Source organism: Ambystoma mexicanum, chromosome 8 (genome assembly GCF_040938575.1).
Source record: "Ambystoma mexicanum isolate Mex_15411 chromosome 8, UKY_AmexF1_1, whole genome shotgun sequence".
Lineage (NCBI taxonomy): Eukaryota > Metazoa > Chordata > Amphibia > Caudata > Ambystomatidae > Ambystoma > Ambystoma mexicanum.
In genome coordinates this window covers 1,505,730,073-1,505,745,678 of record NC_090929.1, presented here as the reverse complement: position 1 = coordinate 1,505,745,678, position 15,606 = coordinate 1,505,730,073, and the positions used below count along the sequence as shown (strand labels likewise).

At 44.4% G+C, this 15,606-nt stretch overlaps 1 protein-coding gene across 3 annotated transcripts in view; it reads left to right on the top strand.

The window, feature by feature from the left end:
- NT5C2 (5'-nucleotidase, cytosolic II) overlaps positions 1-15,606 on the top strand; it is a 957,242-nt gene that overhangs the window by 671,212 nt on the left and 270,424 nt on the right. For all 3 annotated transcript variants that reach the window (XM_069611695.1, XM_069611694.1, XM_069611696.1), the window contains one exon: positions 5,383-5,424. In XM_069611695.1, coding sequence (XP_069467796.1) covers positions 5,383-5,424 — 42 coding nt within the window. The remainder of the gene's footprint in view (positions 1-5,382; positions 5,425-15,606) is intronic.

Here is a 15,606-nt window from a genome sequence, read left to right as displayed (position 1 = left end):
AACAGCAAGGCTTCGACTTAGAAGGACATGAGAGTGGCAAACGATCCTGTTAAAGTGCACACAGAGCATTCTTAATCGTAGACGTTCGGCACAATGCATACAAATAGTTATTTATTTAGGCTTTGGAACTAACTCGTCAATGAAAAAACACAGATAAGTAACACAGTAAAACATTCACTACTGTTTTATACACATTCACCTTGGTATGCTCTGCTAAGAACCCTAACACTTCACTTTCAGAACTCAGAATCTGTTGGCTGAAAACTAGAAGTGTAATAAAGTGAATAAAGAAGCTTGAGCCAACAAGTAGTTTGTACATGTTCCAAAGTTCATGAACAACAAGAGGAACATCTAATAGACCATCTCCCAATCCAACCACCGTAAGGGAGACCAGGGGGACGAAACCTGGCCAGAACACTACTGTTCAAGGTTAGGCACAGGAGAGGTAGAGTTGGGCCTTTTCACCCGTAGAACCCTAGGGAGACAGGGGACGAGGCACAAAACAGATTGGTTTGCTCACCCCCTGTAATCTAATTCACTCAGGGACCACCGTAGGAGTTCCTGAATTTGCGGGGCCTTCTGGATTTGTGCCTTGGTTCCACTGGAGGAAGTCCAGTGGCCTTGGGTGCAGAGGTTACGTCAAGCATCAGATTTATGGGTATGGCTACTTCACGGTTCCTGGCGCCAACAAGCCGTTACTGGACACTTGACACCCAAGACACACAACTGCTGGACCACCACTCTGTCAACGACCTCAGAGGACTTAAAGGACATGATGCAGGTGGTGAGCCACAATGGCCATTTAAAGAAAATGGCGGACTACGACCCTTGTGACGGAAACAAAGAATCTGGTCCTGTCTGGCGTCGTCATGGTGGAGAGCTGCAACTGCAGGGAATGCTTCTTGTTCCAGAAGCTGAGGAAATAAGGAGTCCAAAGGGTTTACTCGGAACAGCGACAGGAGCAGAGAAGTAGCGCCTGGCTGCCCAGAGGAGCATTCTGGGACTCTTCTGAGCACTTCCAACTCTGGATCTTCAAGTAGAGGGACTCGTTGTTCCCAACAGGCCGGGGATCGACACACCAAGGAAGGTCTTGAGGATGGATTTCCAAATAACCCTGAGGAGTGGATTTTGGGAGGCCATTCTATCATGGTGAACAGGGAGACACTGAGGACTACCAAACCCAATCAAGATAGCAGAGCAAAAAGGCTTGGTCTCAGGAGGGCAGTACAAATGTTCTAGGGCTACAGTGAGTTCCCACAGAACACCACCAATAATTCCAGTTAGACAGGTGAGTACAAAATATAAAAATATTTATTAGGCCTTTAAAATACACACAAAGCAGCTTAGTCAAATATTGTCGCACACTTACTATAAAACAGATATATACATTCACCATTAGGAGAAAAAAGCATATACTTAATAGCCATTGGAAAACAGGAAAGTACTTATATGCAAGTAATTCAGTATAGACACTTAGAACAATCACAGAATAGGCCCTGTAATACGTGGGAAGTCCATCCTAAAATGGTTAAGGGCCAGAGTTATACTTCACAGGTAGGTTTATTTGTATCACTCATTTACTGTGAGTGCAAAATACTGAATACAAAAATGCCTCAATTTACCCCCCGAATGTCAATGCAGTTAAATGTGAGGGATGGGTAAAGGTAATTAATTATGTAAGGGGAGTATAAAGGCAAGTAAAGTTCAGATGAGCAAACCAACTCCATATCAGTCACTAGGATTGTTCTACGTAGGGATCCTTGACCAGCCCTCCACTGACCAAAGTCGACAATGAGTAGTTTAGGGGACAGGACTTTAACTCAATGAAGAACAGGGGCGCGTGGGGTGGGAGTAACATCTGTTAACTTACCCCCCTGACTCCGATTTCTCCAGAGATAACTGCTGAGGTTCTGGAATCCATTGGGAACCCAATATTCTGTGCGTGGTCCAGTCAAGCAAGGGATCATGGCTGCAGAGGTCACTTCTCAGTGCAGGATTTAGGTTCGGTCTGTCGCGATGCTTGGAAATCTGTTCCAGACACCTTCTAGCTGAACACCCAAATGTAGAAAGATGAAGACTTCTGCAGAGTCGAGAGCAAGCAATCTCGGGACACCTCTTGGATGCAAAGATGACGGATTTCAACAGGACTCTCCACTGTCATACAGCGACAGGCAGTCTTCCAGGGACGAACGGAGCAGCAGATCCTGCACATATTCCTTTGATGCAAGAAGACTAAAAATGCCGGAGCAGGCATCTTGTTGTACGAGGAGACGATCCTCCAAGTTCCAAGCATGTACTTGGAATAGCGACGGCTGCAGCAAGGTAGCCCAGGTGAGAGCTGACCAGTCCTCTGTTTGACCCAGGGACACTTGGAAGGCTAAGCACATATCTTGGAGCAGGGGTCGAGACTGGTTGTGCCCATCGGTTATGGGCGGGAAGCACTGACAAAGGTCTTCTTGAGATCAGGCAGAGGAGCAGGGCTTCAACAGGACTTCATTGGAGTTGGTGCTAGTCGGCTGCATGGGCCGTCCTCTGGTCAATAGGCTGCTCTTCTTCGTAGAGGACTTGATCCCAATGGTGGTCTCATGAATGGCTACAGTAGTCCTTTTATCCTAGATCTGGACTGGAAGCTCGCCCACATGCACCAGTGGTAGGAATAGGCACCATTCAAACAGGCTGTGACTACCCAATCATGGGAGTCTGAGAGGATAACGGGAAAAAGAAAATCTTTCCTAGCAACCAGGCAAGTGAAGAGCGTGCTTCCAACAACGAGGTCCCTGTCTTCAGTGGGCTGCTCCCTTTATTGTGGTCTTGACTACGATGTAGAAGAAGGGTTCCAGGAGTACCCCTTTTATCCAGAATCTGGGCTGGAGTTTACACCATTCAAACTTGGCAGAGGCTGTCCAATCCTTCACAACCTCTGGCCAATCTATTTGCCCAACACCAGACACAAATGTGAACTGGGTCCAGACAGACACAGCCCCTACATCCAGCCACATGCAGACTGCCATTTTGCCTGCAAAAGCTGGAATTTCCCTGGGAAAGGGCTTGCCATAGAGGGAAACTCCCCTACTCAATAACTGGCAGAGTGTCAAATTACAAGATGGCCAACGGACAGGCGAAAATCTCGTAGCCTGCCATTTTATAGATGCTCTAAATGGCACTAACCAGTCAAATGCACAAGACTATAAAAAAGAAAACCATACAAAATGATCTGCTACTGCCAGCCCATCCAGGACACATGCAAGTAACCAAACAAATACCAAAACAGAGTTGTAGAGATGCAAATGGTGTCTACTTCACTTCACAGAAGGGGATGTGTGCAAGTAATAAAAAAAAAGGGACTTTTGATAGCCATAGGGACTTATCGGTGCCCCAAAACAGATGAGCTTCACAAGGTAAGTGAACCACAAAGGCTTCACTTGCTTCCAAAAGTCAGGATCGGTACAACACGATAGCAAAAAGTAGGGTGTTCTATTGGTGTCTATGGAGGAAAGTCAGTAAAATGAAAAATCTTTCCTTGCACTCGCCATTGAGTGTTCCACTCTCTTCACAATTTTTATGACAGCATCTAAGCTCGGGTCATCATTCAACCCCAGGTATTTTCTCATCTTGTCCTCCTAGCACCTCACCTTCATTTGATTACGGATATGTTTGTCAAACTTTTCACCAAAATTACATGAGTTGGCAGTAGCCTGATGCAGTGATGTATTCTTCCAAATTCTCACAGGCTTTTTGTTTTGTCATGGCAGTGTTATACAGTTATAATACTTTAACGTTTTTAGGATTGAAATGTTTATCCAGTTATTTTTAATGCCAACTCCACTCCTTCAAGTCTTCTCCTCCTGTTTCTTCGTCCTCGAATTCAGGTAAAATCTTGTATATTCTCTGTCCTCCATACCCTAGACCGTACATCAAAAGTGATACTTTCCTCTCTAGACTCATGACTCACCACATCTCGCCCTAACATAGTGTAGAATTCCCTTTTCCCACTGACTCATTTTATTCCGAGTAGGCCAGGGATGGCCGTAACCTGTTGGCCCAGGCACACTTTGCACGTTCCACACACCTTCACATTGCACATTTTAAAACGCTGGGTTTTTCCTTGCCCTTCTTTTCTGCTGAAGTTATATTTTGCTAGTTATCATTGTTTTCCACTTCGCTTCTCCCTAGTGGTGCGGTTTTAATGTTCCTTTTGTTCGCAGCAGCGTTCAGCTCAATCTTGTGTTTTCATGTGACGGAAATCCTTTGTAGTCCATTCCTTGCACTATGCACACGCCAAAAGGTTCTCTTCTTTTTTTTCTTACCACAGCCGTACTGGCCTGCTGACATCTCATGCTGACACCTTCGGTGGGCTTGTGCAGAATGGGGACAACCGGGGTCCCGCTCCCTCATTGTTCAAGGATGAAGATGCTCCCCTCACAACCTCCTCTGCACTCGCTGCTACTTTTCTTGGTATCTCCCTTTGAGCTGATCGTCGAGCATCCAAATAACATTCAGGGGCAGCACTTGTTACCAATATGTTGCATACTGATGCTCTGCACACAGCGTTAAGTTGTAAGGTTCTCTTGATTTGGTTTTCAGATACAAAAGTCCAAGCCCCTGCACCATGCTACCTTCCCTCTCTTTCTCCAACAGTCCCTACCACTCTTCTTTGGAAGTATCAAGTAGATTCCTATTTGTAAATCTCCTGTGCAGGGCTAGAACTCTTAAACAACAATAACCTATTGTCTATTCCCATCTGTATCAATACACTATGTACCTTCTATACTCTTAATTTCAATTTCTTTAAAAGGACTTAATCCAAAAAGGATTTTTCTTTTAACTTCGTTGGTCGTGAGGGCTAGCTATGTTATAGATATATATAATGGAACTGTGCTATCTAAATGCAGATGTTTTTGGCAGTGCATACTCCTTAATAATAATAATAATTAGGCATTTATATAGCGCTACGAACCCTCAGGTATCTGAGCGCTGCTTGTGTGGTGCTTATTTATCGACCTCGGAAGGATGAAAGGCTGAGTTTGGCCCCGTCGGGATTCGAACCTGCGTTAACAGGCTCTGCACGGATGTCAAAGCGAGCGCTCTACTCGCTGTGCCACTTGACCTTGTGCGATAGTGGTAAGTAAAGTCAGATATATATACCATCCTGGACATTGCTGTATTAGCTTCACTTCTAAATCACATATTAATCATATTTAAATTTTCACTATATACATAGTGCCATGTTTGTAAACCTTATTATGGAAATTATTTTGAGTGAATTGCAATCCAGGATTGTTTAAGAAAGAATAATTGTTTCTTCAATAATTTATCTTTAAGTAAAACGTCATTTGACCAGATTTGTTACTGAATGCTCATGAAGTTTTCAATCTTTTCCAGAAAATTATGACCTACTTGTTTGACTTTCCTCATGGACCAAAGGTACCTGTTTTCAGTTTATTCTTTCAAGTTTAATCCAAATACTTTTTGTTGAGCAGAAATATAATCTTAATTTATAGTTAACTCTGACATGTAAACATGTTTCTCAGACCATACAGTCAAGGTGTTGAATTATGTGCGGGGAGTTATGTGGGTGGGTGTGATGGGTGGAACCCAAGCCTACGGTAAGCAGCATCTTCTCTCTCTCATAAAAGCAAAGAGGATTTTGGGAACCCAGGAATTCCCACATTTTACATGTGCAATGTATCGCTGATCAATCAGCATGAAACCCCTCATCAAGTAATGCAAATTGGGCTCTCTGGCTTTTGATTTGTCTCAATAGACATCCTAACAAAAAAGGATGTATATCCCAAAACACATGCCCATTTTGACAGCAAAGCCAAAGGACGGGAGGCTTGTGCTGTTTTTGCACAGAGCTTGTAGCAAGTTAAACAATGCTTCACATGCCCTAATCTTTCGGAGGCCTGCATCGTGGGTGAGAGCTGCCGCTCGGGAGCCTGCTGTGTGAGTGAGTGAGTGAGCGAGCGAGGGAGTACGTTTTGGGAACTTTCAGCACTGGGGGTTTGGCACTCAGGATGGTACAGCGCTCCACCAAGACAAACTGCCAGAGCTCCGCTCTGTCTTGTTCCAGCACATTTCCTACATGGATTATGAGGTACTTTTCAGAAAGCCGCTGTATAATTATTCCTTCCTTGCCATCTAAAAGAAAGCTGTTTTTTTTACATTGGGAACTATTAGAAGTCATGGGGTTCATCCACAGTGCCCTGCCCCTTCCTGTTGCGTATATACCTAGTTTACATTTGTCATGTTTTTTTCTTAGAAACGTTCTCCTAGAATGCAACGTTGTTCTATCAAACTTACATGTCAACTGTGTGTGCTATAACTTATTACCATAATGCCTTGCTCTGCGGCTTTCTTGCATTGAAGGCTGCAGAGAATTAAGAATGTGCAACTGCTGCTCGCTTTTATACTCAGTCTCCTTACATCATATATGAGACCACACTTTTTAATACTTCTTGATGAGAAACAAAGTGGCCACCCCTAAGATATTGCTGATATACAAATTGGTGTGCATCAGTACTCTGACATCAAATTTCTATGACAGGGATGTAGAATAATACATGTTAAAAAGTGTAACCTGTATTGAATTCTTTTTCTGTGTTTTAATGTTGGTTAAATGCTAAACAGATTGGTGCACATTCCACTAATTTTGGTATGCACTTGTTGGCCCAGCTAGAATGACTCCTGGCAACACTATTCTTCAATGTAGATGTAAGGTCTACAGATGCTGTTTGCAGATTTACCTTGTGCAACTGTTAGGTTGATCGTCTTAAGCAGTGACTCCGAGTGGGAATCATTGTGATTTTTGAATTATTAGTGACTGGTTTCCCAACTTTTATGAGTCCAACTGATGAATGTGAGTGTTATTCATGTTGCCCTGGGAAGCCCTATGTCCCTCAGTCAGGGTACACCACATGTTCCGTTTGTCCTGTGTGAGTACTCCAGCATGACTGGTTGAGCGCCCTAGTGGCCGGACCTTGATGCCCAAATTTGGGTGAATGAGAAACAAGTGGTGACATGCAAGGGGCATTTCCTAACTGATCTGATTGTTGTCAGGTAGACAATGAAAGCAGCCCTGCATGAATCTAATGGATGACATGGGTGCAGCTTCATATGGGCATTCCCTGGCTGAGTCAACCTTGATCAGACTAGTGGAAAGTCCTGAGATGTGCCTCTGGAATGCGCCCCCTAATCCATTTGCTTGTCTTGATGTGTAATAGTTGGGTCAATGCAATTCCTACTGTTGAACAGTTTATGTAGTTTCCATTCGATAATTGTCATGCTGCTGATAGCTATGTACTGTGAAGTTCTCATGTTGCCTCGGAACTCATTGGCAGGCTCACTCCACTAGGTCCCTGTGAGGTCACTGTCAGTTGGTGGTTGGAGTTGATGGCTGTGGGGTGCTGCAATAATGCTCCCTGCCTTTTCTCTGGTGGGTCCTCAACCAAGGGCTCCATATAGGACTATGTGTGTGTTCTGGGCCCCCGAGAGACCTTAAGCATCTGGGCAGAGTGCCCAAAAGTGAGTTCATATTTAACTGTGCAAATAACCATGCCTGGTTAGCTATGTGAAACCTCTAGATTGTGGCAACTGATATTATGTTGCAAGTAGGCCAGACTATCCCGAATAAGCAGTAAGTAAGGCATACTGTAAATGTTCACTGGCACAGAGCCCTTAGGTGGCACTCAGGTTAGAATCTCTAAAGGAGATAAATCATCTTTGACATCCTCGGTGCGATAGGATAGCCTGAGCCGGAGAAACCTGGGGCAGGTTGCCAATACCAGAACTGCTGAGTATTTGAATAAGATGTCTTGATTTAAAGGATGAGCCAATCCCTGTTTTAGAGCAGGAGATCTTGAATGGGATAACCCCCAAGTTTGAACGCCACTTTCAAGATTCCTTTTATATGAATTAACTGCACTTTAACGTTTGTCGATCGTTGGACAAGTCCTGAAGTACAGAAGCAACCTTAATCGAAAGACAACGATGTGGAAGCTCGGCTGTGGCTCCTGCCCAGTCTTCATTGACTAGCACAGGGGCGGGAGCACCAGACTAAGGGATGGTAACCAGTAGAGCCAGGGACCTACTATCCCTAAAGTCATTGGACAAAGACTTCTGTACTCCAGGCTTGACTGACTAGGGTGGGTCTCTGTGCATCAGTGTTGGGGCAGAATTCCATTTTCAATTCTTCAGCCTCATTTTATGGCACCCCTACTCTTTTTATGCTCCCCCTTCCCCCTCCATTTGTTGTGGTTTCTTTATTTTGGTGATCAAATAGGCTTCTTCCAAAGCGCTTCTGCCACTTCATCCCTTTTCACCTTACTAATTGGGTCACCTCTAAGGTGCTCCGTCCGAGGGGTGCCTCTCAGGCATCGCGTTTTCCCCTAGGGGGATCCTGGCACCCTCCAGTGGTTTTAGGGTGTAGACTGGTGGCATCTAATGTTTAGTTCTGTCTTCAGCAGTGGGACAAGTGGATTTACGACATTAGTATCCCAATTTACCTTAATGGCAGCTATTGGGAGAATAAATGTTTTTTTTTTTTTAACTCCTACTCTCAGCCATTCTGTTTTAGGGGCTTCCTTAGTTCAGGAGGGAAACCACAATGAAGGCCTTTAAATACACTGCCCTGCCAATGTGGACTCTTTGTGAGACCAAGATAGCAGCCTTCATATAATTTGGGACTGGTTCCTGGCCACAACACTTTCTGTGGGCCTGGGTGTTTGGTGGATTTTGGGGCAAACTTCATTGGCTGGGTGCCACAAGCCTTGTTTTAAATAAAAGAGATGGGCTAATACTTTTTTTTAAAACGTTTTTTATTATATTTCAACCAACAAAACAATACAGACCAAATATATAATACAAGATGCGTAATACAGTTTCGAATGTGTTCATTATACAATTTGGCCTCCGCTCCCCAAAACCCACCCCCCCCTACGAGCCCATCAAGTCTGTTCACTCTGTGTTCACGCTGCGCGGTGGGGTCCGTTCTCCATTGGAACCCGCCAGGTCTGGCATCGTTCCAAACAATTCCGCTATCAGTGATTTCCAAGCCCGCAGGGTTCCCATCTCTTCTTCCCCTCCCCTTATACTAAACTCCTGCCATACCATTGTCTCTGCCTCCGCCCACTTTTGCAATTCCTTCCACCATATCTCCACCTGCGGTTTATGACAGGCTTTCCACCCCATGGCAATCCTTCTCTTGACTAGCACATATGCTAAGTCTTTCAATTTGTTTACATGCTTCAGTTTCTGCGATCTAGGGAACCCCCCCAATAGGCAGGCCCAAGCTGACTCTACAACCAGTGCAACTCCTTTATCTGCCAGTCTCGCCGCTATCTCGCCCCAGAAGCGCCCAACCACAGGGCAGGACCAAAACATGTGTGTAATGTCAGCCTGTTCTTCATCACACTTGGGACATGCTTGTCTACCTGCATTTTTAAACCTTGATATACTCAGGGTTGTCATGTACGCTCTATGCGTAATATATAATTGTATCTGTTTCAACCTAGCGTTTCTTGACACCTTCTGATGATACCACAAAGCCCGCTCCCACATCCCATCCTCCATTGGAGCTCCCACCTCAGTTTCCCAATCTAATCGAAGTTGCATTGGTTCTTTACCTATCCTAAGCATCAGCATATCATACAACCTTGAGATCTCATGCCCTCCCTCTGTTATGTCATATATAGCATCTACGATACCATCTGGCTCTGCTTCGAGGACAATTTCTGGCCAAATCATTTTAATTTCGCGTGCCAGTCTATGATATGTAATATATTGGCCTGCGTGTAAACCTGTTTCCTCGCCCAACTCCTCAAAACTTATGATGGATCCCTCCCACCATACATCTCCAATCGTTACCAGACCCACTGGCTCCCAGTGGCTTCTAATCCTCTTCCGCAGTTGCTCATCTCCAGTGGCCAGTGCCACCAGCGGCATCTGCAGGGAGCGCGGAGCTGAGGTTTCCACCATCCTGCACGCGCGGCGCCAGATCCTCCACCCTAGTATCAACATATTGGGGCGCCCTTGCATATCCGTTTCGGACAACCAGATCACTTCCTTTAAATAAAATGGGACACAGTCTGCTCTAAACAATCCGGTTTCGGAGGTACTTTAATCCGAGAGCCATTTAGCAACATACTGCAGTTGGCCTGCCACGTAGTAGGCCTCATAGTTGGGGAGTCGTATCCCCCCTTTTTCATAAGAGTTTTGCAGTTTCCACAATGCCATCCTGCATCTAGTCCCCTGCCACAAAAAGTCCCTGCATATGCTATTCAGTTTGGCAAAAAACTTCCCAGGTATGAGGTATGGAATGTTCCCAAAATAATGCAAGAGTCTGGGCAGGACCACCATCTTAAGCATTGCACTACGCCCCATCATAGCTAGCGGCAGCTTTCCCCAAAATTGCATACTGTGCTCTATCTTTCCCACAGCTACCTCCGTATTGTGCTTATGTTCTTGTTCAACCGTATGATACACGTCTATCCCAAGGTATCGAAAGGTGTCAACCGCCCAAGGGGCTTGCAATACCGGCAACTGCTCTGCAAGGAGTCCCCTATAGTTACCCAACGGGAAAATTACGGACTTCTGAGGGTTCACAGCTATTCCAGACAGCTCTGCGTACCGATCCATAACCTCTAAAATATACTGGAGGTTCTCCTCGGGATGCTTCAAATACAATAACATGTCATCTGCATATAAAGAGATTAAGTGTCGCTCCCCACCCACTTCAATGCCTATGGTGTCATACTGCTGTCTGAGGTATATAGCCAACGGTTCCAGTGCCAATATGTATAACATAGGGGACCATGGGCATCCTTGTCTAGTACCTCTGCTTAACCGCCATCTCTCTGAAATAACTGCACCCGTCTTAACTCTAGCGAGCGGCGCACTGTATAACATCTTTACCCATCTGACATATCCTGGTCCCATCCCATATTCCTCTAACGTCGACAGCAACCATGGCCACCTAACAGAATCGAAAGCCTTTACCGCATCCAAGGACACTACTGCCATATCACCTTCATTCCGCCCCGCCCATTCAAGGACTCGGTGGAGTCGTCTGTGATTATGAGTTATGTTTCTGTTTAGAACATAGCCTGTCTGGTCCGGGTGTATGAGTTTATCTATGACTCTTCGCAGTCTGCTCGCCAACACGGCTGTTAATATCTTGCTGTCTTGATTCAGCATTGATAGTGGTCTGTAGGAGCCGCAACTGTGCCCAGGCTTATTTGGTTTAGGGAGCGGAATTATAATTGCTTCCCTTAGCGACTCCGGCAGCTGTCCCGCCTCAAATGCCTCATTTAGCATATTCAGCATGGGAGGGAGCACCTCTACCATGTATGCTTTATAAAACTCACTCGGAAACCCGTCCGCCCCTGGGGTTTTACTAGTAGGCAATTGTCTCACCACCGCCTCTAATTCTTCTAAAGTGATTGGTACATCCAGCTCTTCTCTCTCTTCAGCACTTATCCTGGGTAGGCCTATATCTTCGAGTGTTTCTTTTATCCTCTCTTGATTCTCCTCTTCAACATCCCCATATAGTTCTCTGTAATATTTGGCAAATTCCCGATTAACTCCCTCCTGGGTGTCCACTACACTACTGTCCTCCCTTGTTATCGCCCTGATGGTGGGTCTAGGGGTTTCGCTCTTATATAACCACGCTAAAAGCCGTCCTGTTTTGTCACCACCCGCGTGCTGCCTCTCTATGTATTTCCTATAATTCAGTTTACACAACCTGTCCCAGTGCTCTCCACACGTTTGTTGAAGTTGAAGTATCCGCTCCGCATTCGGGCCAGTATCGCCCTCCTCTCTTTGTGTTTTTTTCCAAGTCCCTCTCAGCCTCCCATAAATCAGCCAGGATACCGCCTTGCAGCCTGTGGGACTTCGCTATGGCCACGCCCCTCAACACTACTTTAAAGGCCTCCCACAATGTGCACGCTGAATCTACACTACCCGTGTTCTCATCAAAGTAGGTTATGATCTCTTCCCTTAACTCTTCCTTGAACACAGGATCCGTAAGCGCTTCCGCTCGGAGCCTCCACGTTGGGATCCTTGCTCTTGGAGGGCAGTACTGCCAGGTAACAATCAAGGGCGAGTGGTCCGACAGGACTCTCGCTTTATATTCCACCCGCACCACTTCCGTTATTAGGCCTGACGTAGCAAAGACATAGTCTAATCTGGTGGACAACTGTTGTGGGGCCGAGTAATGCGAGTACTGTCTTTCTTGGGGGTGCTTCGCTCTCCATACGTCAGTCAGGTCAAAATCATTGAGCAGCGCTTGTAACACCCGTGCCGCCGGGGCGGGTCTTTCCATCTTCTGGTCTGATCTGTCCACCCTTGGGTCTAGTACGCAGTTAAAATCCCCATCCCATAGTACCGCACTTCCCATGCACATTCCCAGGGTAGCGCTCAGGGTTCTGCAGTACCTCGCTGTATTCTGATTGGGAGCATATGTGTTGATTACACTCATCTCTCTGTTCTCTACCAGGCCCCTGAGTATTACCATTCTCCCGTCCGCTCCAGCAGTTTCCTGTAACACATGAAAAGGGACATGTGGGGCCACCCAGATAAGGACCCCTCTAGCATAAGCCGAGTATGTTGAGCCCACCACCACTCCTTTCCGTTTCTTTTTGATCATTCCCAGTCTCTCACTTGTTAGATGGGTCTCTTGTAATAACGCAATGTCTATTTTTTGTCTTCGCAAGTATAGCATAACCTTGTTTCTCTTCAAATAACTGTTTAGACCCCTAACATTCCACGTAATCATTTTAAGGTCCCCCATGGCTTGTTATGTTTTCCACCCCCACCTCTGCCACGCAATCGACTGTTTGTACCCGTTTTTGTCTAGATGGGCTAATACTTCATTGAGATCTCTACCATATACTTAGTCTAGCAAAATGGTTGCAAATAGTGGCTATGGTGAAGGGTGATTAGCTTGCAGGGGGCACAACAAATCACTCTAGCCCAGTGTCCCACAAGTAAAAAGTTATGGGATGTTTGACCAATTGCGCTATGCCCCAATTTTGTATTTTAAAAAAATGATTGTTGTCCTTTCACAATAAGCAATGTTCCAAATCAAATCATACTGGTCACTTTTGGTGAAAGTTTTCTTTACTGGATTGCAGACAGGTGTTTCGTTCTAAATACGCAGGTCTTCTTTGGGGCTTTTATATCGACAAATAATCCCAAATTATTACAACACAATAGATAAAAGAAAATGTAAACAACCAACATCTTTCCATTTTCTCTATATATATAATATATAATTAAATTACCCATATTTGCATTCGTAACATTGTATGTTAGATGTGTTACTATCCAAGTAATACATATCACCTTTGGATGATCAGCTTTCAGAGAGTTCGCATAGGTCATGTTTTTCCTGGGTTTAAGTTTCTTAGAAACAGGTAAGAGGCTTTGAGATCTTTTCTTGAATATTTGCAGTTGCTCTAAGGGCGCCATCCCTCGCTCTATAAATATCCTTGGTCCTTTCTAAGTTAGGTCCATTTCATACATTACCATCAGTTTTGTAATCAAAATCCATAGAAAAAGATAAGTCCATATGTAGTTGCAATGTGTGAGCTACATAAGGTAACCAAGATGGGTTACGGGGAAAAGGGAGAAAGATGTGTGGACACATTTATACATTTTCTGATGTAAAAAAATCATTATTGAAACAAACAGCACTTACAAATCCAGTGCTCACCTTTAGGACACTAAATCTCAGAATTGCGGCCATGCATCCACAACCAACGTACCTAATTACTGTCTTGGGTACAAACTTTACTCCTGGAAAATCACCTATTGTCCTCTATTAGACATTTGTGCTCACCAAAATTAAATTACACACAAGGTGTCCAAAAAACAGATGTTAACATCGGCAAAATCTGCAGTGCCACCTCATTGTGTCCAACTGGAATTAACTAAACTGTCCATCAATAATTACTGTTAGGTGTTGATAGTTATTGAGGTCTACCAACTGTACCACAGGTCACGTTTTCCTAATATCAACATTGAGCTTTTTTTACACTCAAGAGTTTCTACTCTGCATCAAACCCTGCAAATAAAATTATACAGAGGCTTGATAACCTACCACAAACATTTGTCTAAGTCGACACTTTATATTATGATAATTGTAAATAGATTACCGTAACTTGAGGATCTATGAAAATGAACTTGATGATGTGACACTTCTTCTTAATGTATTAGTTTTGCAGGTTCAATCCCAGAATATGGAATCCATGGAATCAACCATATTAAATAGCTTTTATATAGCAACATCCAACCCGTTGATATGAATTGTCTGTCACCAACTCACCCATATTGGTGAATAGAACCCTTTACCACCTATCCAAAGCTTCTATTTTCTAAATATTGCTAATCAGATGCTGGTAAACCTGTCAGGATAGTTTGCAGATCAATTAGCTAAATAATAACATGCACATCAAAGAACCAGCGTAAATATAACTATTCCTGTAACCTGCTCCTAATCTACATCAATTGTAATCACCTGGTTTGGATTTTTTTATCCGCTGACATTTGTATTCAATATGACGTCCGAACGTATGTGACGTCAGACGCCTTGCATCGAGCATCATGCCTGTTTTCCATATCAAAACACCTTGCGGTGAGCAAGTACTTAACACTCCCAGAGCAAACTAATCGCCATAGTGCTTTTCACTAATAGGCACAGTATCATATTGTGTGATATCTGAAACTGAGATGAAAAAATTTGCTCCAGCATGTGAGAGGAGTGCTCACTTAAATTCATAATTGTATGTGCTTTCATAATGTCAGGACCTGTTAAATTGTTATAGAGTGTGCTCTTCCTAGAGATTGTGTGACAAGTCCACACAGTACAGCAAACTCAAAGCGTGCAACAAATCGCTGTCAACCTTAGAGGATGGAGGCCCAATATACTCAACTACCCTAATGGAATTGGTTGGCTGGCAGAAACCTCTACTTTTCCTGGAACCACCATATGGTTTCAGTGCCCTTTTTTTTTCTTCTAGATGCTCTTGTCTCCTTTCCCCTTGTTTGTATCTGTTCTTTCCTCTGGGTCTGTTTTTTCCCTGCTTCTTTTTTTATGCCCAATGCCTTTCTCTTCTTTCTTTTCTCCTCTACTTCTGGGTGGAAACATTTCCTCTTCCCATGTTTTCTTTATCATTTTTCCCAGCACTCCACTTCCCAAGTCTTCCTCCTCCTCCTCTCTACTGGTCTATCTTAGTGCTTTCCTTCCCTGTGCCCCCTTACCACCCATTTGCTCTTCTTTCTTCTACTCCTGACTTTTCCTTTACTTGTCAAGTGGCCACTTGCTCCTCCCAGCCCACAACCTTCTGCCTGCTTCTCCTTTCCTCCTATTACCCTATTTTAATTGCCTGTACTCTGTTGCTCCTCTCCTACCTTCCTTGTCTCCTTTACTTCTCCCCTCCATTCTTTTTCTCCACATCCTTCCTTCGCCTATATTCTGACTGGCTCCTCTCCAGTCCTATTCTTGCTCTTACTTTCTAACCTTCTCTCTGCTTCACCCACACCCCTTTGTCATCTTTCTCTCTTTCCTTCACTCTTACTCCTGTGTTCGCTTCACCCACTCCCTCCTTC